The sequence below is a fragment of the Solanum tuberosum genome, unplaced genomic scaffold (assembly GCF_000226075.1).
Source record: "Solanum tuberosum cultivar DM 1-3 516 R44 unplaced genomic scaffold, SolTub_3.0 scf00322, whole genome shotgun sequence".
In the NCBI taxonomy this organism is placed as follows: domain Eukaryota; kingdom Viridiplantae; phylum Streptophyta; class Magnoliopsida; order Solanales; family Solanaceae; genus Solanum; species Solanum tuberosum.
In genome coordinates this window covers 217,066-242,830 of record NW_006239245.1, presented here as the reverse complement: position 1 = coordinate 242,830, position 25,765 = coordinate 217,066, and the positions used below count along the sequence as shown (strand labels likewise).

Genomic DNA, 25,765 nt, shown 5'->3' with positions numbered 1-25,765 from the left:
CAGTAGACAAGTACTTACTTAGTTCATTTTATTTGACGTAGTTTGACTCAACGCAGAGTTTAAAAAATATGAAAAAACTTTGTAATACTACATAATTACCTCTAAAATAAATAAATAAATTTAATAGAAAAGTACACCTTTATGGACTTTCTTGCCAAATAAGTGAGATCTAATATTACTAAAAATATTAATTGTATCATTAAACGTTTGTCAAATAAGAAAATGTATCATTTTTTTATCAATTAAAAAGAAAAATGTGTCGTAACTTGGGACAGAGAAAATAATATCTTTATAACTAGTGGAGGTGTTCTTATCGGGCGGATCAAACGGATGACAATGACACATTATCCGTTCGATCCGCCCGATAAGCATTTATAAAGATTACCCCTATGCATGCATGCACTAAACTCGTACCATCTATTCTATATATATCTAATTATTATTCTCTCTTTTGTACCAAATATATATTAGCTACTTGTAGTTATGGAGAGAGTAAAAATATTTAAATTTATGTTTGTTGCCTATTTTTTGGTAATTAGTAGTAATATTAGTTGTGTTTTGGGATTTAATGTTCATTCAATTTTCATATTTGGAGATTCTATAATTGATGCTGGTAACAATCAATTCAAAAACAACTGCTCAGTACAAGCTAATTTTACACCTTATGGTTCCAATTTCTTTCACCATCCAACTGGTAGATTCACTAATGGTCGAACCGTCACCGACTTTATTTGTGAGTAAAAATATTGTATTAAGATCTGAATACCGTAAGAAATTAATTTTTTTATTACTTATATTTAGTTTGATGAAAAATTGCATGTAGGTGAATTTATTGGGATTCCTATGCAAAAGCCAGTCCTTGAATTAGTAAATGGAAATTGGAAAAATTATCCATCAAATGGCATCAACTTTGCTAGTGGTGGTAGTGGTGTTCTACAAACAACTAATCAAGATTTGGTAAGAAAATATATTAACATTCTTTTATCTATCTACACAGTATAATTTCTAACGTATGATATTATTAATCGAATAATAAATTGCTATACTAATATTGTTTTTTTACATTTGAAAAATATATAGGGAGTGACACCAATTCAAGATCAACTTCAACAATTCAAAACTTTAGTCCAACAAAACAAAATAAACAAGAAACAAATTCAAGAATCACTCTTCATATTCACATCAGGCTCAAATGACATATTCACATATTTCAATCCATTTAATGTCCCAAAACTTACTCTAAATGCCTATGTTCAAGCCATGTTAACTCAAATGTCAAAGTTTGTTGATCAAATTTGTAAGTTAGGGGCTCGTCGAATCGCGTTGATTTCGTTAGGCCCCGTTGGTTGTATCCCAGCCAGGGCCCTCTTGCCTAGTGCACCAATTGATAAATGTTATGGAAAGATGAATAGAATGGTGAAGAATTATAATGTGGGATTAGAAAATTTGGTGAAGAGGATACCTATTAAGTATCCTAGTTCTTTTGCTGTGTATGGAGCTGTGTACAAAACTGTTCAGAATTTTAGAGCTAATCCTCAAAGTTATGGTAATTTCTTACACTTTTTATAGTTCCATTTACTTTATATACTATAGAAATAATGCTAGTTAATTTTCTAATGCATTTAATCACTTGTTTTTTTTAATAATCTTAATTTGCAAAAGTTTTATGTTATGGGGTTTGGTAGTGAGAGGGAATTTTAAGGAGAAACTACATGATTACCTAAACATTCGTATTATACTCCCTCCGTCCACTATTAATTGTCATACTTTCCATTTTTAGAGTCAAACTATAAAAACTTTGACTAGCATTTTATGATATATTTTTTCATCATATGGATATGTAAAAAATTGCAATGTATAGTACTTTTCATATAGTTTTTGATATCTAATTTTTTTGTTTAAAAAAATTGAATTAATGTAATCTAATTTAACTTTGAAAATAAGTCAAATTGACTTTTCGAAAAGCACAACATGACAAATAAAAGTGGACGGAGGGAGTATTTATTAATTTTCCTTCTAGTTTGAAATAATTACATTTTATATCACTACTTAATAATTTCATATAAGATTTTAAGTTAGATACATGGTTTTTGCTACAAGATACTGTGAAACATGAAAAGAGGCGAGCGAAATTTGTCTATGTATCCCATATACATAGGAGAGTGGCGAGCGAGATGAGAGGAAGGCAAGCGATATTTGTTTGTGTATCATATATACATGTGAATCCACTTGGATACAGTGTATCTAGAACAAATTACACCTAATTTTGACCCCATATATCCAGAGATTTGATACATGTATTTGGAGGAACCAAAATCTGATAAGATTTGTAATATTACAAACTAGCGTGTGTCTAACTAATTAGCTCCTAAACTAGTGAAATTTATACAAGTCTGTCTATTTACAAGTCTATAGAGATTTATAAACTAACTCATAATGATTTGTTATGATCACATTTATAGGATTTTCAGATGTAACTAATGCATGTTGTGGTGATGGAACTCTTGGAGGAGCATTGCAATGTGGTAAAGAAGGTTACAAGTTATGTGCAAAGCCCAATGAATACTTGTTTTGGGATTACTTTCATCCATCAGAGCATACTTATAATCTCATCTCAAAGACATTGTGGAATGGAACTTATTCTCAAATTCGACCTGTGAATCTCAAAACACTAGCCAACATGACCCTTATTAAGCACTAATTAAGAAAACTAATTTGTGTTTTGGAAATCTTTAAAATAAAAAGTGGGGTCCTTGTCTTTTTATTTTCAAAATTTATGTTATGGTGTTCATATGTATATTTTGTTATTATCATGTTGTTTTCGAGCCTACATCAAATAAGAAAAACAGCAGAGACAGATTCAAGATTTAAATTCTTGTTCAACAATAAGAAATTACTTGTCTTTTGAAATTTTACAATAGAGTGTGTAGTCCTTAAAATTTTATTTTGGTTTGATTCGGTTGGTTTTTTTTTAAAAAAAAATTATACTATATTAATTTTCTGATTATTCTATGATATGATGTATAATAGTACGTAATCAGATTTTTTGAATTCGTCTCAATTATCTTGATTTCTCTTTGATTTTGATCAAATTCAATTAATTTTCGAGTAACTACATGCGTAGGTAGATAAAGTGAGGCCTTATAACGTTATATACGCAAAAATATAAGGCAATATAAATCAAATTAGTGAAATAAACTTTTTTTCTCTTCTCTTAATGTCTTTTTTGTTCCAATTCATTTTGGTTTCTTTCAACAACAAAAAAAATAATTAAATTGAAAATAATTAACTTTTTTTCATTTAATTCTTAATGAGAATTTATTTTTTTATTACCACACAAATGTTATGACACGTTTAAAGCCATAAGTTTCAAAATTAAGTTTTTGTCATACAAATGTTGTACTGTACCTCAACGTAACATACATGAGTGTGGGGTTTAAGAATCAATTTTCTTTTTATAAACACACTTAAAAGTTATAAATAAAGTGAATTAAAGTTAATGATAAAGTACTAATAGACAAAAAATTCTAGTAGTTGGCAGTAGCTTTATAATAAATTGGTTATTTTCTTAGGTCATATAATGCACTAAACTCGTGTGTTCCGTTTCATATTTTTAGCTAATTTTTCTTATATAAATAAAACTCACACCATATGTTATTTTCCAAATTAAAAGTTATATAACACATTTAGTTATAATGGAAAGAGTTAAAAAAATTCAATTTATTTTTGTTGCTTCTTTTTTGGTAATTAATAGTATTATTAGTTGTGTTTTGGGATTTAATGTTCCTTCAATTTTCATATTTGGTGACTCTATATTTGATGCTGGTAACAATCATTATAACAAAAATTGCACAGCACAAGCTGATTTTCCACCTTATGGTTCCAATTTCTTTCATCATCCAACTGGTAGATTTACTAATGGAAGAACTGTTGCTGATTTCATTTGTAAGTTCTTGTTATAATTCCCTACACTTTTCGAATTTTATGAGTCGTGGATTCGATTCCCAAGAACAACATTCTGTATGAGGCAGGTGTTGGGACTTGGGAAAGGATTTGTTGGGTAATGTCAGTTTCCTGCCTATGACAAGGCAAGGCTCATGCGGGACTGGAGTGGTCCAGGTCGGAATCATGATCGAACATGACGCTTGATTCCTAAGAGAAATATTCTGCTTGAGGCAGGTGTTGGGACTAGGGAGGGAAATTGTTGGGTAATGTCAGTATCCTGCCTATGGCAAGGCAAGGCTCATGCGGGACTGGAGTGGTCCTGATCCAGGTTGGAGTCAAGATTGAACATGACGCTTTCTTGGTGGATTTAGTTAAAAAATAAAGTTGTGTTTTTACTATTAGTTATAGCTTTTGGAATGATGATAAACGTTTGATCCTTGATCACATTTCAACAATTTAATTTTAATATAAGATAATGTCATTTTAAATTATTACTTATAATTAGAAGGGGGTTTAATCGAATTCTTTTTGTTGAAAATTTATTTCGTGTAAATAAAGTAAAAATAATAGTCTTTTTTTTCTTTCTTTTGTGAAGGTATATATAAATTAGCATGAGGGAAGTGTTTATTGTAGCGTTAAAGGTGGTTCGAAAATTGCAATTTCATGTGACGGAATCTTATATTGTTTTTAATCTCTTTAGTAAAATTTCTAACTCTGTTACGTTTACGAATTGGTGGAATATTGCAGCTCAATTTATTGGGATTCCTTTGCAAAGGCCATTTTTGGAAGCACAACTTGAGTTAGTAAATGGAAGTAGAAAAGAGTATCCATCAAATGGCATTAACTTTGCTAGTGCTGGTAGTGGAGTTCTATCAACAACAAATCAGGATTTGGTAAGAAATTAATTAATTAAGGATGTATTTATCATATAGTTTTTGTTTTATCGTTTATTAATTTACTGTGATTAACCACTAGGTAATAATCCAAAATATATAGGCCTAAGACATAACCTTGTCTTTTTAATTTGACATCATCTGATATTTACGTTCTTCAATTTTGAATGTGCACAAATAGACATAGGTGTCGTACGTAATATAATATAAATCAATTCATCTCACGTGCGGACATATAGGATGCCATGTAAAAATATGTATGTCTACTTGTTAACAACATCATCTTGTCTACTTGTTCAGTAGCGATATCTTTTTCCTTCTTTTTTTTTAGCTTTTTCATAACACGTGATAATTTTTTAACAAAGAAGTGTCGATTGTCACCTATAAACAAGGGTGATAATAAACCTCAAGTGGGAAGCCTAATTAATAAAGTCCTATAGTAGATATCAAACCTTGAGTGAAAAAACAACAAAAAAGAAAAAAAAAGAATTTAAATAGCTTATTATCATAAATATCTCTTTTAAACCAAAATTTTATCAAAATTGAACTCAACTATCACAATTAATTGATTTTGACCTCATATGCAAATTAATTGAAAGTGGTCAAGTACTTCACTCAAAACAAATGCTAGTATACTTTCTTTACGCTAACGAAGTATATAACTTAAAACTTTTTTTGTATACATCAATCTTGACTTTATTTTCTTTATGTTTATCAAAAATATAATCTTTCTACACCAATAGATAGGGGTACGTATGAAATTACACTGAATATACTACTGTCGTTATAATTGTTGTTTGAACTAGTGATATTAATTCTTGACTTTTGATGCATATAGGGAGTGACACAAATTCAAGATCAAATTCAACAATTCAAAACCTTAGTCCAACAAAACCATATAACCAAGAAACAAATACAACAATCACTTTTTTTCTTTGAGTCAGGCTCCAATGACATTTTTAGCTACTTCTATCCATTTGATGCCCCAACACTTACACCAGATGCCTATGTTCAAGCCATGTTAGCTCAAGGTACAAATTTTGTTGATCAAATTTGCAAGCTAGGGGCACGTCGAATCGCGTTGTTTTCGTTAGGCCCCGTTGGTTGTGTCCCAGCTAGGACCCTCTTGCCTGGTGCACCAATTGATAAATGCTATGGAAAGATGAATAAAATGGTCAAAAATTATAATATGGGGTTAGAGAGTTTGGTAAAAATAATACCAACTAAGTATCCTGGTTCATTTGCTGTGTTTGGAGATGTGTACAAGATTGTTCAAATCTTCAAAGCTAATCCTAAACGTTATGGTAATTTCTTACATTTCTTCACTCCTCCTTCAAATACTACTATTTTATAAATATTACTCCCTCGATCTGTCTCATTTTATATGACACATTTTTCTATTTAATCTGTTTCAAAAAATAATGTTACCTTACTGTTACTATAATTAGAAAAAATTTACTCCGTCTGTTTCAGATCAGAATGACCTACTTTCCTTTTTATTTTGTTTCAAAAAGAACGACCTCTTTTTTTTGGCAATACTTTAATTTTAGCTTTCCACGTGACATTTTTAATGCCACAAGATTAAAGAACATTTTGGTACATTTGATATAACTTTACTTTAGAACCACAAGATTGAAAAATCTTTCTTATTTTTTTAAACTTCTTGTCAAGTCAAACTAGATCATTCTTTTTTAAACAGAGAGCAACTCCTTTTATCCTTAATGAAATGATTTACAACCACACAAATAAATATCTGATGAATGTTTTAGACCACAAGTTAATTTCAAGAGCTCCCTTTTTTTATTCTTCTTAAAAGCAACAATTTCATAGCTACTTGAAAACACACTTACTTTTTTTCATAAACATTCTGAAACACCGTGTCAAGTCAAACAGTGTCACATAAAATTGGACAGACCAGAGTATATTTTTTTATGTCCAAACATCCACTAAACTAACTCATGATGATTTGTTACATAGGATTTTCAGATGCGACTAATGCATGTTGTGGTGATGGAACACTTGGAGGATTATTGCAATGTGGTAAAGAAGGGTACAAGATATGTGCAAAGCCCAATGAATACTTGTTTTGGGATTACTTTCATCCATCAGAGCATACTTATAATCTCATCTCAAAGGCATTGTGGAATGGAATTCATACTCGAATTAGACCTATAAATCTCAAAACACTAGCAAATATGACCCTCACTCAACACTAATTAAGGAAATTATTAAGTTGTGTTTTGAAAAATCTTAAAATAGAGAGTGGGGTCTTTGTCTTTTTTTTTCTTTTTTTTTTAAAAATGTTATGGTCTTTATATGTATATTTCTTTATTTATTTCTCTATGTTAGTTGTTTTAAGCCTACATTATGTTGAAGAGCAGAGATGAAATCAAGATTTGACCCGTCAATAAATATACCTTATACGAAAGGTCATCTCATATCAATAAGAGTATCGTTACTTACACCTTATAATATGTAGTTTGTTTTCTTAATATTAAAACTTTTATGTGAATTCTGTTCGCATAGGTAATATTTTTTCCTTGAACAATAAGTTCCACATATGACCTATCACCATGAGCTTATATAGAGATTCACTATGTGTGATCCACATCATTCGAGTATTTATGATTAATTCGAACATTTATTATTATCAAAATGACAAAACCAATATTCAAACTATAGGTAAAGATGGTAGACCAGCCCATAAACGAACGCAGATACTAAGTACGGGCCCATACAATATAATCACTTCTTAGTTAATATATAGTATGATCATATTATTCGTTTTGAACCAAATTTGTAGAATATTTTTTCTTAAAAGGCCTAATATTATTAAGAAAGTACTACATTTTATATGTAGTTCACTACATCGAAAGTGATCTTTAGTGGCAATAAAATTAACAACAATAGCTTAATTATCACTAAATATGTGTGTTTAGTGGTAGTTAGTATTTTTTGTAAATGTCCCTAAAGCCTATAACGATATTGGATCCAATGATAATTAACTAATGCTGATAAAGATGTTAACACTTTTTATTAATAAGCAAATCTATTACTGTTAAAGGTTATTTTTGTTATAATGGATTTTTTACTTATCGATTTCTAATATGAGATTTTTGTTCGCACAACTAATTAAAACTTTTGTTTGGGGATAGTGCAATATACGAAGCTAGGTAAGTAATGAACTTTACTTTTTATGCCATGCATAAGATATATCGCTCAAATTACACAATTTGTTACAACTCCTATGTGGTCCATCAACCTTTTTAATGTTTTAAGTTACTAAATATCCAAAGTATTATGTGTCTTCTTAACAAATGTTTCAATACCGAGGATTTTGAACTCGAGATCTCCGATTATGGATGAATGTATTCTATCTATACCACCATATTCCTTGTTAGTTATTTTTAAATTGGAGAAACTACCTAATTACACAAACATTCCCATCATATTTACTAATTCTCCATATAGTTTGAAATAATTACATTTTATCTCACTAATTTATAATTTCATAGTAAATTTCGAGTCAGATACACTTAAATACATGTTTTTTCAACTAAATACACAACAATATAGGGAGAGATGTGAAGGTTAACAGGAGGGAGGCGAACGAGATTTGTCTATATATCATAGATACATGTGAATCACACTACATATACACCACATACATGTATCTAGTGTGATTCCCATGTATCTGGGATACCAGATACTCGAGCGAGATAGGAGAGTGGTGAGCGAGATGCGAGGGAGGCGAGCGAAATTTGTCTATGTATCTTAGATACATGCGAATCCACTTGGATACAATGTATCTAGAATAAATTACACCTAACTTTAACCCCAATATCTCAAGATCCATATATCTGAACGTATATGAACGCATCAAAATCTTGAGCTATGTGAATTGATTGGCTTTTAGTACTAGTTTGGCTAAGGATTATGTCCTAATCTTGTTGTTAAAGCGTCGATGTAATATTAATCAATTGGTTCTTCTTTATTTGAAGTGGTTATCTATCCTTGTTTCTTGTATTTATCTTATTATCTATGATTATTCTTTTTCTTTAAACAATTGAACTTAGTGTAATCTTCTTGTCTTTAAAGCAATTACAAATTAATCAGTTTGTTCTTTTTTTAGGCACTTACTACCCTTGTTTCTTGTTAATTATCTCTGATTTTTCTTTTCTTAAATTGAACTCATGAATAGAAAGTGGCCCATTGAAGGAAAACAATAGTTTTGCACATAACTCTAATCGCGTTTTCTTCTTTTATCATATTATTTGTTGATGATATTATTATTTTCATTGTTATTTTTATATGTTTTCTTCATTACATATTGTATTTCTTTTTTTACTAATTTGAATATACTTTACTTCAGATAAGGATTTATCGAAAATAATTTATTTATCTTCGTGGCTAGAAATAAGACTGCACACGGCTCCAAAACATACACTTTTGGGACACTGCCAATCAATAAAGAGAAACTTCTCAAATTATTAATTTAACATAAAAATATTTTCTAACAAGTTACATCTAAATTGTGTCAGAATAGTTTGAATGAAACAATTTTGAACAAGTAAGAACAATAAAAATATAAAATAATCGAATTGCTTTGAAGGAGCTCGTAGTCGGTATATTTTTATGAAAAATTCAAAAGTAATTGCACAAATTGTATACCACTTGTCAAGAAGTTAAGATGTGTTTGGTAAATGTTTCTTTGAAGTTAATTAAAGAATGGGATTTCTTACTTTATTTTTTCATGTTTGTTAAGTAAATCATAAATATAATCTCAAAAATATTTATATAATTATATGAACGAATACTATAAAGGTTAGGGTTGGGTTAAGGTAGTGAAAGTTGGAGGCTTGGAGCTATGAGGATAAGGGTGAGATGATCGAGTGTGTTGGAGGGTGGATAGGAGTAAGGTTGTTTTCATCGTGAATCAGTGAAAAATTTATGTTATTCAAATTTAAATGTGATTTATCAATTTAATTTTCACCGAACCAGCTTATTACAAATTGATGTTGATTAGCCTAAGGTGGAAAATACTCAAGTTGTTATGTATGCACTAGATAAGCACATTATCTTCCAAGTTGTTACTTTTACTTTCTATATAAGTTTAAAAAATAATAATAGGTACTTATAATCCTCACTCCTCAATACTGGAATAAAAAGTAAAAAATGATTGAAAATTTTATAGAATGTTAATTATCTCATAATGTATCTTGATTACTTAGAATTATTAGTGTCGTGTATTGTGCATGCACCATTTAAAAGATTAGATAACTATGAGTCAGTTAGGATTAGTAGGTTCATTTGAATTATAAAGTAGCTGATAAAATATTAAATGTTGAAATTGATTTTATAAATAAATAATTATATTTTTTGAAATACAAATATTGAAAATAATAATAAGTACGTAATTAATTTGTTTAGTATGAAAATAAAATATAGTATTATTATTTGCAAAATGATTATTGATGGTAAAACAGAAAACATATATTACTATTTTTTTATATATCAAAAGTAACAAGTATTTTTTTATTTAAAATATGTGAAAGAAAAATATAACAGATAATTTAAAACGAAAGAATGTATTTCAAATACCTTCAATCTAGAATTTTTAAGTATTGCTTTGATCATAAATTATGGTTGACATTTGTTGACTTGTCAACCAAATATTTCCTTAATTTGTCTAAAATGCATGTACCAAATTTAAATTAAATAGATCAACCCTTTTATTTATTGTAAGATAAAAATAAAAATGGCAGCCACATACTAACATATTAGTAGTATATTGACACTTGAAGTCAAGTCTTTCGACACTTCAACAACTTTCCTAAACGTGTGATTTCCTAATTATATTTTATCAATTCACACCTTAGTTACATCCATTTTAATTTATTTGTCCTTTTTTTTTTTAGTCAGATTAAAAAAAACATATTTTTCTTTCTACATACAGGTTTATAGACACAAGATCAACAAATATTTTAACACTTCAACATGTCTTTAGTTAAAGATTTGAAGATTTAATAATGTTTTTTAGTTCTATGAACTTCGTAACCAGCCAAAACTCGACAATTAGGGAGTATAAAATATTAGTGCAAATCGCCTTTGTTAAGGAACGTTTTACCCCCAATATGGATTTCCGGTACGAATCTGTATTTAGTCAGATTTCAATGTGAGTATAGAGTCATCTTTGTTAGGAAGCATTTTACCTCCCAAAGTGGACTTCTGGCACGATTTCATCAGCCTCTAATATAAGTACTGAACACTGTGAACTTCCGACACGATTTAATCAAACTCTAGTATAAGTATTAAACACCAAATGAAAAAATTAAAAAAATAAATTACCAAAATAAACATGACAAATATACATCAAGAACACTTCAACTAAATGGTTTTCTCCTAAAACCCACAAAGAAAAGGACATAATAAGTATTAGAAAAAGAATAAGGACAAGAACTTTCCACTACTTTTAAAATATTAAATTTCATCCACAATTTAGCGAACACAAATCCCACGGGATTTCTCGTATGCAGCCCCACACGCATTATACATCGACAAGATATTTATGTACTCCCACTAATTTTAGTTTGGCACGAATAAATTTAATTAGCGTATGATCATAAATTTTTAAATATTTTGAAAAATTAATTTTGGATGAAGTTTTTATTAAAGTTTCAGAAGGTGTTTGGTTTTAATTTCTTTTAAAATAATAACAATGATAGTAACTAAGTATTTTTCTAATATAATTTTTCATATATCACAAACAACCAAAAAGAATATAAAGGATATAAACCAAAAAGTATTTAATATGATAAATATTTTTTACTTATATAAAAATATAAGAATATAATTTAAAAAATTACTTATTTTCGATAAAAATTTCTTGTCCAATCAAACACACCCTAAAAAAAATCAATAAAACCATAAGTAAAATTTTTAAAAAAGTAATATCCACACAAAACCTTATACCTTATTACCTCGCAGCCATGCCAAACACACCCTAAAGCATATAAATTTCAAAATTTAAAACTTTGTTAAAAGATTTACACTTAACCCATTTCTTTTAGTATAAGTGACTTGTTCATAACCAAGTAATTGATTTGTTCTTACGGAGTCATTTGGTTGGAAGCAAATTACTTCAGATAATTATTCTGAAATAAATTATTCTATCTAATACCTCATTATAACATCATTATGTTAATAATTTAATAACTATCTAATACCCTCCAATTCAACACATAATAAAATAATTATCATATTTTATACGTCACATCAAATGACTCGTTAGTGAATTTCATACCTTAATTAGCTTCCTACTAATTCCTCCCCTTTTCTATGCCGTGTATTTCGTCAAACTGTTTGACTCAATAGTCACAAAAACGTGGTAATTTCTAAATTCAAATACTACTATTTTTTTTTCCTCACATATATATAAATCACCCATTCACACACATTTCTTCATAAAAAAAAAAAGAAACAAAACCCCAAAACAAAAACAAAAAAAAATCTCTCAATTGAAACTCATTGAACAATTTGGGTGAATTTTTTTCTCAATTTTCTATGGGAAATTTTACTTCATGCCCAATTTTACCGTCAATTAAGAATTCGAAAGCATCGAGAGTTGTTCTTCCCGGAGGAGAAATCAGGCAATTTCGAGAACCGATTAAAGCAGCAGAAATCATGATGGAGTATCCAAGTAATTTTTTAGTGGATTCGAGTTCGTTGAATATCGGACGGAGATTTTCAGCTTTAGTAGCTGATGAAGATTTGGAATTCGGTAATGTTTATATTATATTTCCGATGAAGAGAGTCAATTCGGTTGTGACGGCGACTGATATGACAGTGATTTTACTGGCGGCTAATTCTGCTGCGAAGAGAATTTCCGGCGGAAATGGTAGGATTTCGCCGGAGGATATGCCGGCGCCGGAAAGTAATGTTGCCGGAGATTGGGATTCAGGTGAGGTTGAGGTGTTTCCGGTGGGGAGAGAAATGAAGTATAGGTTGGCGTGTAGATCGAAGAAACCTTCGTTGGCTACGATTATGGAAGAACCTGTTTCTTCTAGATGAGAAATTTATTTTTATTTTTAAAAATTAGAATTTTTTTTTTTTTTAGTAGAGATTTTTAGTGTGAAAAGAAAAATGAAATTTTACATTATATGTATACACCTTTTTTTTATTATTAAAAAAATTGTGTGCTCATTTTTTGGGAATATATGGATTATATTACAATTGAAATGTTGATATAGTCGATCTTAATTAAGATGTATTCTTATGTGCATGAATATTTATTATTGTGGCATAAGTCTCATAATTTTATTTAATGTTTGTTTATGTTGATAATCATGTACGTGTTTATCAGTAATGACGTAATTGCTTTAAAATATTTTTTTTTGAAGCTTGATGAACTTGTTTATTTGTTTCGATTACCACACAATTGTTAGCAAAGTAATTTTTGAATCGATTGAAAGCTTCTTGAACTCCTCTAATTTTTGTCAATAACAGGATAAATACTTTTAAAATCTCATTTCGTTCGCCAATAAAATCTCCTCGAACAACATGTAACGAACTGTGAAAGAGGAAGACTTATAGTGAAAATCGATCTTATATTTATTTTGTAAGAAATCTCTTATTGATACGACTAAAGATGGATTAATAATGGTAATTTATAATTTATGTCTTAAATTTTAAATCCACCTCTTAAATCTTCACAAGAGTGACTTGGTAGGTTAATTTTTCGAGAAGTAAAAGAAAATATTCAATATTAGGTAGGTATTAGGAGAACACTTCCTTTGACCTTAAAATATAGTTCTTAATATTTTATGTAGTATCTTTGTCTTGTGATTGTGGGGCTGATGACTACGTATACAACAGAGATGTAATACGAGGACTTTTCAAAATTATCATCCATCGCTAAAAAATATAATATCAGTAAATAGGTCATATTTTGACTTGCTATAGTGTTTAATTTATGATTTAAAATAATTCTTAAATATTTATATGATTATAAATTATTTCATTAAAAATTAAAAAAAATTAAAATTAAATTATTTCTAATTATAATAAAATAATATTATTTTAAAACGATTTACATGAAAAAATGTGTCATTGGGGAGTTGGATGGAGGGAGTATTATTTTTGGTATTGTTGTGGGGTTGTGACAGAATCCTTTTACGATATGATCACATTCAAATTTGAATTGGTTTTAGATATTATAGAACTACAATATTTTTCTTTCTATAACTTTGTAATAAATTGCAGTTAACAACATTCAAATTTGTTATCAAATAGCTATATTTCTGAATTATTTTTTGTAATAAAAAGTCATTTATAAATAGAGAAAATAATTTTATTAGATACTTAAAAATTATAAAACAACAAACAAAAGATGTAGTCGGAATGGAGGAAAATATTTTCTTAATTTTTTCATGTTCGATTAATCAAAAAATTTGAAAAATATTTTTTCTAGGAAATTAAGTTCCTTAAAAATGACTTTTAGGATAAAGTAGGGAAAACAAGTTCAACAAGTGACATTCTATGTTGATTGTGTATACTTCTCATTCTCTAACACACATTATCTTCACTCACACTCTCGTAGCCCTCATAACCAACACCTATACCTCTACACTCCACTCCCATCTACTATGTGTCTAGAATATGTATAAATATTTTATATATTTTTTGTTTACGTGTTGAACATAAAAAAAAATATAAGAAACCTTACCTACATTCTTGAAAAATATTTTCTTTCATATCGAACACACTCAAAGAATAAAACTTAGTACTATCTCCGTCCACTTTTAGTTGTCATAGTTTCTTTTTTAGAGTCAATTTATAAAAACTTTAACTGACATTTTATAATGTATTTTTTCATCATATTGATATGCAAACAATTGCAATTTATAGTACTTTTCGTATAGTTTTGAATATCTAAATTTTTTGTTTAAAATATCGAATTATTGTAATCTAATTTAACTTTGAAAATTAATCAAATTGACTTTCGAAAAACGCAACATGACAAATAATAGGAGATGTAGGGAGTAATAATTGAGCGGTTTGAGTTATGACCTGCTTTTTAGATCCTTCATATTTAAGTCCAACTCTTTTGAATGAGTCAATAACTCACTCATTTATTAAAATAACTTAGCTCTCTACCCCACAAAAATAAGATAAAGTCTACGCCGTAACATCCTATCCTTCCGCACTCCACTTATAAAATTACACTTATATATTATTTTTATATTTTAATCAATTCAAATTCAGTCTAACTTTTTCAATTATACACCAGCTAATCTTATCATTGATTAGAACATGACAAAAATCAATGTTTGTTAGTTGCGTGATGTATCAAAAATGTTGTGAGTTATTTCTTCACTAATTATTATCTCACCTTTCTTCTAAATAAAACTTTAGAAGAGGATATGATGTAAATATATTCTATTTTAGGACTATGGGCTATGGGAGAAAGTATAACAAACCAAAACAACCTACAAAATGTACGTACATGTTATAGTTTGTTATTTAACTCAAGCCTTTCTTTCTTTTTTTTCTTTATAACAAGATTATATTATATATATAGTTAAGGGGTTACAAAAGGTTCATTAACCCTATATGGGTTAGTAGTTACAACAAGATTTTTAAAACGAGCTAACTTATTACAAGTAGTAAGCTTAACTAGTCTAGTGAAAGTTACTCCGTCCTTGTCTTTAGCAAGCGGACTTTTGACAATATTTGGAGGAGACTGTTATATCTTGTTAGCTTGGAACCTTGCTTAATTATAGCTAAAATATAGTATAAAGTCAATAATTAAAAGTGACAATTAAACTTTAGTTGGTAAAAGAATCGTTTTTAGTGGCAATTAATTAAACTAGTTGTATGTGTCCAATAATAAGATCGAAAATGTCTTGATCGATGAGAAATAGACCAAGTCGCATATCAAAAAATGAATAGACTAGTCTCTTTTTATATCGACTTGGTCTAAATTTTTAAAAAAAAGGGTAAGTGAGTACTTGTCTGATTTTGAGAAATTCACTATTTGGTTTGGTCCATGTTCCACACTTCCATTACCTTCATTTTTTTGTGGTTGATTTATGACAGACTGTGTTAATCATAAAAGTATTCGTTTTTACACTTCGTAAATAGATATTGTAATTACTATAACATTTTTATCTAAACAAACTTTGCAATATCTCATAATTTATTTTGAATAAACAATTATAATATATTATAGGGTATTATATGATTGAATTTAATTACTTTGTTAATATTAATATCTTATAGTATAAAGTTATTTTTTATCCAATTTTTAAAGCTCAAAAGAAAATACTAGGAAAGAAAGAAATTCCAAACAAAGTCCAAAGACCAATTAATTGGATCAACCCAAATTAAACCAAATAAGACTACATAGTCATTTTAATTCGAGCCCAAATATGCAGCCCTCATACATAACATATTTTCGCTTCAATTTTTCAAAAATGTTGTCTGCGTTCATACTTGATCCTTTAAAAATTACTAGTTCTTTAAAAAAAATATACTCTCTATGTCTCATATTAAATGATCATCTTACTATAAATATTAGTCTCATAATATTTGATCACTTATCAAATCAGTATAGAATTAATTAAATTTTACCCCTATAATTAATATAATTTTCGAAAATTTAAGCAAATTTTGCAAATTTGATAATTTCTTTTTTCAAGAGGCTAATTAATATGAACAAAGGGCAAAATAGTAAAGTTGATCAATCTATTAATGATTTCTTAATCCCCGTATAAAATAAAAAGTGCACATCTATCTAATATAGAACATAGGGAATATTTTTTTTAAAATCTGACACAGACTATTAATAGTATTTTTTAAAAGTTCGAACAACATAGATCAATGTCTAGCCATATGAAGTATGAGGGAAACAAGAAGCATGCAAGAATAACCACTTAGGAAAACAAATCCTATGTTGGTGCTTGCTAAACCTAGTAGCTCAATCAATTCCAATATTAAAGAATGTTTCTTGTTTTTATCATGGTACTCCCATAAATAATTCCAACCATTTTCATGTTTGTAAATTGTGTTGATCAACTTGTCCTTCTTCCTTAGTACATCTATTCTTTGTCGTAGAGTATTCAAACTTGAATCAACAATACTATAAGATGAATTCCCTGCAAAATATTAGAAAATAATTAAGAGACAAAATTTATCCCCTCTAATTAATTCATTTTCTTATTCCATTTTCTAGCATACTTTATGAAAAAATAAAATCTTGAAAAAAGAGACAAATCTAGGGAGAGTTCTGTTGATTCAACTGAACTCGAATGTTTTTGTAATTTCTTTTATTACATTAGGAGAAAGAGAGGGTAGATAGAGATGCTACATTACTGATGAGGTTTGATTAATCCACCATTTAAAGATAGAAGGAAGATAGGGTAAACCTCACTTTTTAGGGTGGAACTATATATTTACTCATTTTTGTATCTATATATATATAGACTTTAAACTTTGAATTCGCCTCTCTCGTATGACTTCAAGAGCATAACAAACATATGAAACAAAGTGAAAACAAATTGAGTATGAACAAGTTGATGATTATTGATGTAAATAAAGAAATTAAAAGCTAAAATTAATAATGAAATGGTGGAATTAATATATTAATTACCTTCATGACCACGAAAACTTCGAGACATTATAATTTGATAATTTTGTAACTTAGGCATACTCAATTTTCTTAAGGAACAAAAGAGAGGTGTTGGAGAGGCAGCCATATTTTATAAAGAATTTTGTAACTAAATATTTGTTTAGTGACACTCATATATATAGATAACATCATAAGATATTTTATTGCTAGATATTTATCTTGTAGAAATAGAATCTCTAAATTAAATAATAATAAACCTAATACTTTTGGCCAAATTAATAGCTTGAAAATTTTAATACTTTATACAACTTTTGACAAAGAATATTACATCATTACATATTTAAGTAACTAAAAACAATTTTCATTAAATTAAAAGATCTCCACATATTTGTTTAGACAAAAAAAATTACTTTTATAAGGATGAAAGTTTATTAATGATATATTAGATGCCTTTAATTTTTAATTACTGAAATATAAATGTCTCCTGAACTTTTTTGAATTTAAAGGAGTTTTTATATTTTCTGGATAATTATTGAAAATTAAAATCAAATAAGATTTTAATTTATATTTTTGGTCCAACAAGATTTTAATACCAAATATTATTATAGGTCTATAACAAGTTCTCCCTATATCAGTAAAAAATATCGAAACTAATATTATTATAGAAAAATTTGACGGTAATTTAATTAAAAAATCTTATATACCATGACTTTTAAAATGGCTAGCTATAGGATAAATTTTGGTGAGCTAACGTGCTATATATACCACCCCTATAATTATATAGCTCTCATGTCATTCTGTATTTAAATTTGCTACATTATTTTTAAGATTAAATTAAATATATTATTATATTTTATTTTAAAAAAATTATACTAGATATGTTATTGTTTATAAAAAAATATTTTGAATTCACACCAGATATGTTACTGTATTTAAAAAAATATTTTGAATCCATACCAAATATGTTATTGTATTTCATAAAAATATTTTGAATTCACACCAAATATATTAGAAATATCTTGAGAATACTGACAATAAATTAAAATAAATTTACAACGGACCACAAAATGAATTGATCATTTTTCTATAAATTCAAGGCCACGTGGATACACCAAATTGACATGAAAATTAATCTCAATTTATTCAACTTCTAATTTTTGGATAACAAAACGTACCACCTGTATAATGTACTTATCACATTTATGTATAAATAATTAAATAAAGTTGAGACACAATAAATTAATCAAAAAAGTGACCCTCCTATTTTTCTTGAATAATTAACTATTAGTAGTTCAAACTTCAAAGACATCTATATTCAACACCTCACCCCAATAGAATAAAAGGGGAAGCAAAATGAGAGAATTAGTTGTCATGCCATTAATTCATTTATACCCCTTCCTTCCGTCCCTAATTACTTGTCCATTTTGACAAATCAAGAAAAGACAAAAAATTTTAATTATTATACCCTCAATTAATTATTTTTAAAAAGGTAGAACTTTTTTAAAATCTTAAGTTTTTAATTTACTCACTTCATAATTAATAGGGGTAAAATAGTAAACTCACTATGTCAATAATTATTTTCTTAATAGGGTATATCAATTCAAAACTTGTGAAGTAATTATAGACAAAGAGAATATAATAGAGAGGTTAAAAGTAATTAGCAAAAGAATCACGGAAACAAATGAGAGAATTAGTTGTCATGTCATGCCATTAATTCATTTGATAGGAAGTTGACATCTCTTAATTTCTTTATTTTCCCTCCTAGTTATGAGATCCGATTAATTCAAATTCATTTTAGAAAGAGAAAAAGGTGGATATAAAGAGATTCAATGGTATTCACTGAAATCCCATTTTCTAGAGAAATTTATTTCTCATAAATATGGTTAAAACTATTATTTATGTATGTTTATATATTTTTTTTAGATAAGGTAGGTTAAGAGGAAACGGAAAGGAGATTACAATGTGGGGAATCAAATCCTCACCAATAAGATGAAAGTTTAGATAGCCAACCAACTTATCTATTAAAGTTTCTCGTATGTTTATATCATAAATATTGAATTTCTTTAATTAATTCATATGTTTATTAATTTTTTTATATTTATATCTCTTTTGTGAGTATCTTGATTTAATGATTTTGCCGCACTGATTAAAAAAAAAGCTAACTGTAATCTTTTACAACATTGATATGTTTGTGCCATGTGCCATGCAAGCAAAAAAGTGCACGTAGAAAAAACGAAAAAAGCAAAAAAAAAGTGCACGTAAAAGATTAGTAATGTCTGATTACGTTTTTTAATATATTAATTACTAGTTGGTGTAAATTATATGTTTTTTAATTTGTTTGGTATAAAAGAGATTCGACAACTTGTCGTATAAATAGGTGTGACAAGTGTCATATTATCGATCGTAGCGTACAAGAATCCTTCATTTTAATATTATTTATTTAGGATCTCTATTCAAATAGCCGATCAAATTTACTATAGCATAATAAAACAAAAAAATTAAAAATAGACATAATGAAATTGAATATGTTATGAGTCTATGGTTTCGTTAATTTTTTGAAGAGAATTGTAAATCTTCCTTCTAAAGTATACAAAATCAAACTGAAAATCGAATATGAAACTTTTTTATTAGTAGTAATGTTGCTTTTAATAAAAATATATATATATATTGTGTTAACTTTTTTTTCTTTTCTCATTGTTGATTGTGGAAACTAACAGGTGTATACAAAGAAAATCCATTCGAATAAGTTAGGTAAATATAAAGTGAAATTTTGTTAATAGAATATTAAAAAGCTTCACATGACATGTAATTAGCTACCTGTTAATGTTATGGCAGGTGTAAAAAGGTAATTTTAAAAAACAAATATTTTTTGGCTTAAGAAGATAGGAGAACATTTAATATATTTTAATTAGTCGTTACAAGAATCATATAAGTAAGAATGGAATATATTTTTTTTGTTTGCCATTGTAATGGAATATCTTTGTAGAAGTCTCAATGAATTGACTAGGAAGAAAGAATTTAAATATAGGGAGAAGGCTTAAATATGCCATTAAACTTTGAGATTTTTTTTTAATTTATATCATTCATTAAAAATTTGGTTTATCTATGCTATTTTTGTATGACAAAAAGGTTCATCTATGCCATTATTTGTTAACTGGAAATAGTTTCGATTTTGCAATGTCCTTTTTTACAAGTGGTCAATTATGATTCAACCACATCATCAATTAAATATTTTTTTAAATGGTAGAAGACTCAAATATGTCATTGAACTTTGAGAAAAGGTTCATCTATGTCATTCGTTAAAAATTTGGCTCATCTATGCCATTTCAATTAACAAATAATTGCATGAATGAACCTTTTCTCAAACGGAAATGACTTAGATAAGCTAAATTTTTAACAAATAACATAAATATGAGCTATTTTTAAAAGTTCAATGACATATTTAAGTTTTTTCACTTAAATATATCATATTCCAGAACAGTAATTCGGAGGAGTAACGGAACAAAAAGAATATAGTAATTTTGAATATCTAGGGGTACATTGACAACCTCTTAATATCAGGGGTGGATCTAGCTAGGGGACGGGAGGGTATATTCATCAAAGCTCTCTCAACAAAAAATTATATCGTATTATATAGGATAGAGATTTTTTGTGTTTATGCATATATATAAATTTATGAATTTCTTGAACAACATGCAAAGGGCCAAATAGCTTAGTTGTCTAGGACATTCAAGCGCACCCATGAATGAAAATTTTGAATTTGTCACTGCTTCTTATCATGGGATAAGATGTGCTTATCAACAACTGTAGGGGGTCTTCAATTGATAAACATAAGATTATGGAACAAGTGGCTAATAAACGGGATAAACTATTAGTTGAGTGATCATCTGAGAAATCAACTAGATCGGACCAATTGAAAGATTCTAGCAAAGACTTCTATTTTAGTCTAGCATATGCTGAGTATTAGTTTCACAAATGGACTTTACATCAGCACCATATATATATTTATCAATGTTGCGAATAAGAATATATGTGTATATTATATGTTAGACATTATTGTGATAATTTATAGTTAAGTTTTTTTCCCTAATTATATTATATGTTAGACATTATTGTGGATGATGGAAAGATTCTCTTTTACAAATTTGAACTTGTTAATAAACAGATCATAACTCTTTGGACCCTTAGAAGGACACGTCGTGTTGATTACAGTACACAGTCAGTTATTTTTATAACAATCATTCTCAATATAAAGGCCAACTTTTTTTTTTTTGAACCAACTTTTCATGTTTATGTTATAGTCTATGTTTGCTATAACAGTCAAATAATATCCAGACAAATGACGTCATTATAGAAAGATTTGACTGTATAAAGAGCCATATTGGATATACACTTTTGGCATTATGTAACCTTCTTATGTATGAGATGGGCTGGAAGTAAGAGGAAGTGTAGGCTGCACATTCTTTTCTGTTGTTGGAGAATTCTTCAAATTCTCTGTGTCTTTGCTTTTACCCCATAGAAGAATATACAAGCCAATAATAACCAAAATGGACCCCAAAATGCTGTTAAAGCAACAAAAGAAGAAGAAGATATTTTAGTAGAGTAATAGTAATCAAGGGAAAAGACTCAAATATGTCATCAAACTTTGACAAAAGACTCACTGATGTCATCCGTTAAAAGTTTGGCTCATCTATGCCATTTTCGTTAAAGAAAAGGCTCACTCATGCCAAAGTTGTTTGATGACATATTTGAGTCTTTTGTCTGTTTAGAAGATAATATTTTAAAAGGTTAAGCATCTACTCCCTCGATTTCAATTTACTTGACATAGTCTGAAAGATTGGCTTGGAGTAACAATAAAGTTATCTCATGTAACCTATAGGTCATGGGTTCATGGGTTCGCGTCGTGGAAATAGTCATTAAATATGCTTGCATTAGGATAGGTACGGCCATTCACCAAACCCTGCATGAATGTGGGATATTTTGTTCTACCGGTTCCCTGACTTGACATGAAGTTTATTTAAGAAAAAAAAATGAGTTTTGAAATTTATGATTTTATATATGTGCAGTTATAAGTCCTTCAAAACTTGTGGTTTTATACCTTTCACATCGCTTGTGTGACTACCTAAACTTCTTTTTAAGGGTAATACGAAAAATTAAAGTTATATTATTTTCAAATTTTAGAAATGTGTCATTCATTTTAGAATGATCAGCTGTGAAAATAGTGTCACATAAACTAAAATTAAGTCTGTTCTTTTTTTTTTTTCCCTTTTCTTGATTCTTTTTCCATTTTTTGGTAAAAAATAATTTGTTAAAGAAAAGTAGTTCCCACCTTCCAAGGTGAATTTGTTCATGAAGTATGGAGATGTCAATCACAGCAGCAAATATTTGAATCAATGGACTAAATGCAGAGGTGAATACTGCACCCTTTTGCTTTACACACCATGACATGACCACATAGCATAAACCTGATCCCACCATTCCCTGTATACACACACATAATAAACATTACTATGGTTATAATCGATTACAGTTAGACATTTCTAAATCAGTCATTCGTTATAACAATATTTCACTATAACACTCATGTTTCCTATGGAACCTATCATGGTTATAAGCGATTACAGTCAGATCTTTCTATAACAGTCATTCGTTATAACAATATTTCACTATAACACTCATGTTTCCTATGGAACTCATGATCATGGTTATAATCAATTACAGTTAGACCTTTTTATAGCAGTCATTCGTTATAACAATACTTCACTATAACACTTATGTTTCCTATGGAACCGATCTTTCATGTCATGTTATATTATATGTTTTGTATAATGATATTTCGCTATAGCAGTCAAAAAAACATTAGGACAAACAATGTTGTTATAGAGAGGTTTGACTGTATAATACTCTCTATGTTTCAATTTGTTTGTCTGATTTTGACTGGACATGGAGTTTATGAATGGAAGGAGTAAGGCATTACTCACAGCATATATGACAGTTGAGATCTCTAAAGTTCCTTTGAGAAACCATGTAGATGTGTTTCTATCAATAACCAAGCTCAAGATTGCAGATTGAATGGCTCCAAGAAATGACATTATTGCTGTGCTTGAATACTGATAAGGATAGTCCTTCCCAATCCTAGCTTGTATAAGAAACCACGAAGACCACACGAGGCTCCCCGCGAATAGAAATGATGAACCAACAATCCAACTCTTTATATTGTGGTTCACTTCAACTTCTGGTGTTAATTGATTCATCAATGGCATTCCTTTGTATAGAGTAAGTATTAAGGCTCCACCAAGACAACATAAGGTTCCTAATGCCTTAGCTCTCCCACTTTTGCACTTCATATTTATGTTCTCTTGCCTGCAAGATCATTCATGCATATGGATATGATCATTATAATGATTTTGAGTCGTCAAAAGTTAGTACAACAATTTGATGGCGTTGATTTCTCAGATGGTCACTCAGCTAATAGTTATTATCTCAGAAAGTCATGGTGAGTCCAGTTTTCTTCAATAAAGGAAGTGACTTTATGAGATAATAACTATCAGCTGAGTGACCATCTGAGAATCAATCAAGTGGTGCTTACCTGAGTAGCAATGACATGATGAATGTGTTGATAGGAACCATATTGATGAACGCGCAACTAAATGTTGTTGAGGTGTATTTAAGTCCAATTAGGAAGAAATATTGAGTGAGCGTACCCCTGAAAACACCAATGTTTCTCATCAGAGTTTTTTCGTCATGTTTGCTTTACTAAATGTGATGAAGATATATACTTAAGCATATAGAATGAGGAGAAAAGTACTCACCCTAAAAGCGCGCTGAAAAACAGAGAACACACAACACGACCTGTCAAATTCGATATAAAATTCCTGCAAAAAGGCAAACTAACTAACATCTTAAAATGTCATACATACCTGATATGGAAACTAAACTGTTCTAATCAGTACATGATGTGTAAAAAAGGCCATACCTCTCTAGGAAACACGCGATGGGAGTTAAGAAAATCGTAGAAATTGAAAACCTATACGTACTTATCACCAATTGATTCATTCCTCTATTGAGTACTTTTTTGAATAGAGCATTTACAACAGCCAGAGCAAATTCAACAACAATCATTGCAGATACTGCCTTCCATTTCTCAAAGAAACTCATTTCTAATTTCCCTGAGGGAACGAAACTAGCACTATCTATATTTCCAGTATGTTAGCTTGCTTGATCGCTCGCCTTAGAGCCACATTTGGTGCATAGACACACACCAAAATTCAGCATATATATAGTAAAAACATCATGAAACAGAGTGAATATAAGATATGATTCTCATAGACTCATACATCACATCATTATTTATTTTTTTATGTCAAGGCCAATATTTCCATGTTTATACTGTTCTTTAAGCCACTTTCAACTACTATTTAATTAAATATTCTATGCATAATCAGCTAATGACCTTAGAAATTATATGCAAATACAACATTAAGCATCTTATCCTTCTACTTTTGGAAACAAAGAACTAGTTTCTTTGGTTTCGTGTATTAATAAGTAATATATTTAGAAAGTGGGAGAAGAACAATGTGTCTAATCTTGGATTAATATGAACAATGTGTAAGTGGTCTTTCCGTTTCAATATATATACTCTGATGGCATCAAGTTACGTCTAATTACTAACACATAAAAGTTAACAAGATCAAGATTTGGCATAGGACATGTTCCATTTTCCATGATGTTTGATGGTACAAGACTGGCTAGAGTCACATCATTTACTTTTTATGTTAGGAGAGAATATGTATGGACCTCAGGGTTCAATTGATGGATGGAAGGCTCACTAACCTCATAAATTTGCACGTTTTGTCTTTCAAATTTCAATCTTTAGCAATCGAATTTATGCCTAGTAGGACTTAGGTCCCTTAAAACTGAAGTCATGTCCAGACATGAACTATACTGATGGGATATTATGATATGAAAATATAAATTTATACCTTGCGAAAACATTATTCTTTTTGTCCCAACTTATATGATACACTTTCTTTTTTAGTCCGTTCATATTTTTTAATTTGACTAATATTACATTTTACCAATGTTGGGTCTAATTATTTGGCAAAAAGTTCACAATGGTATTTTTTTTTGAAAAAATCATTATTTTAAAGGTAGTTTTGGAACATTGCAAATTCTCCATATTTCTTAAATTTTGTATCTGTACAAACTACATCACATAATTTGAAATGGAAGAAATATTTGTTATGAGGGACATAAATTAAAGACTAGCACAAAATAAGGGTAAAAGTGCCCTGTCACA

At 28.8% G+C, this 25,765-nt stretch overlaps 4 protein-coding genes across 4 annotated transcripts; 3 read left to right on the top strand and 1 right to left on the bottom strand.

Annotated features, from left to right (window-relative positions):
• Positions 1–336: 336 nt before the first annotated feature.
• On the top strand, positions 337–2,701 carry LOC102597360 (GDSL esterase/lipase 6-like). The gene is made up of 5 exons (XM_015314809.1): positions 337–350; positions 540–733; positions 824–957; positions 1,081–1,546; positions 2,463–2,701. The coding sequence occupies exons 1-5, from the start codon at positions 337–339 to the stop codon at positions 2,699–2,701; spliced, it is 1,047 nt and encodes a 348-aa protein (XP_015170295.1).
• A 415-nt stretch (positions 2,702–3,116) lies between these two features.
• Positions 3,117–7,054, top strand: LOC102597033 (GDSL esterase/lipase 6-like). The gene is made up of 5 exons (XM_006360400.1): positions 3,117–3,124; positions 3,755–3,945; positions 4,693–4,838; positions 5,677–6,142; positions 6,816–7,054. The coding sequence occupies exons 1-5, from the start codon at positions 3,117–3,119 to the stop codon at positions 7,052–7,054; spliced, it is 1,050 nt and encodes a 349-aa protein (XP_006360462.1).
• A 5,253-nt stretch (positions 7,055–12,307) lies between these two features.
• On the top strand, positions 12,308–13,051 carry LOC102583797 (uncharacterized). Its single transcript, XM_006360363.2, has one exon. The coding sequence runs from the start codon at positions 12,402–12,404 to the stop codon at positions 12,906–12,908; it is 507 nt and encodes a 168-aa protein (XP_006360425.1). The 5' UTR covers positions 12,308–12,401; the 3' UTR covers positions 12,909–13,051.
• Positions 13,052–21,799: 8,748 nt separating this feature from the next.
• LOC102583471 (WAT1-related protein At3g30340) lies at positions 21,800–24,689 on the bottom strand. Its single transcript, XM_006360362.2, has 6 exons — positions 24,443–24,689; positions 24,279–24,341; positions 24,056–24,172; positions 23,448–23,829; positions 22,796–22,947; positions 21,800–22,028 (listed from the first exon to the last, which is right to left on the bottom strand). Exons 1-6 carry the CDS (start codon positions 24,622–24,624, stop codon positions 21,881–21,883), a joined length of 1,044 nt encoding a protein of 347 aa, XP_006360424.2. The 5' UTR covers positions 24,625–24,689; the 3' UTR covers positions 21,800–21,880.
• Positions 24,690–25,765: the final 1,076 nt, after the last annotated feature.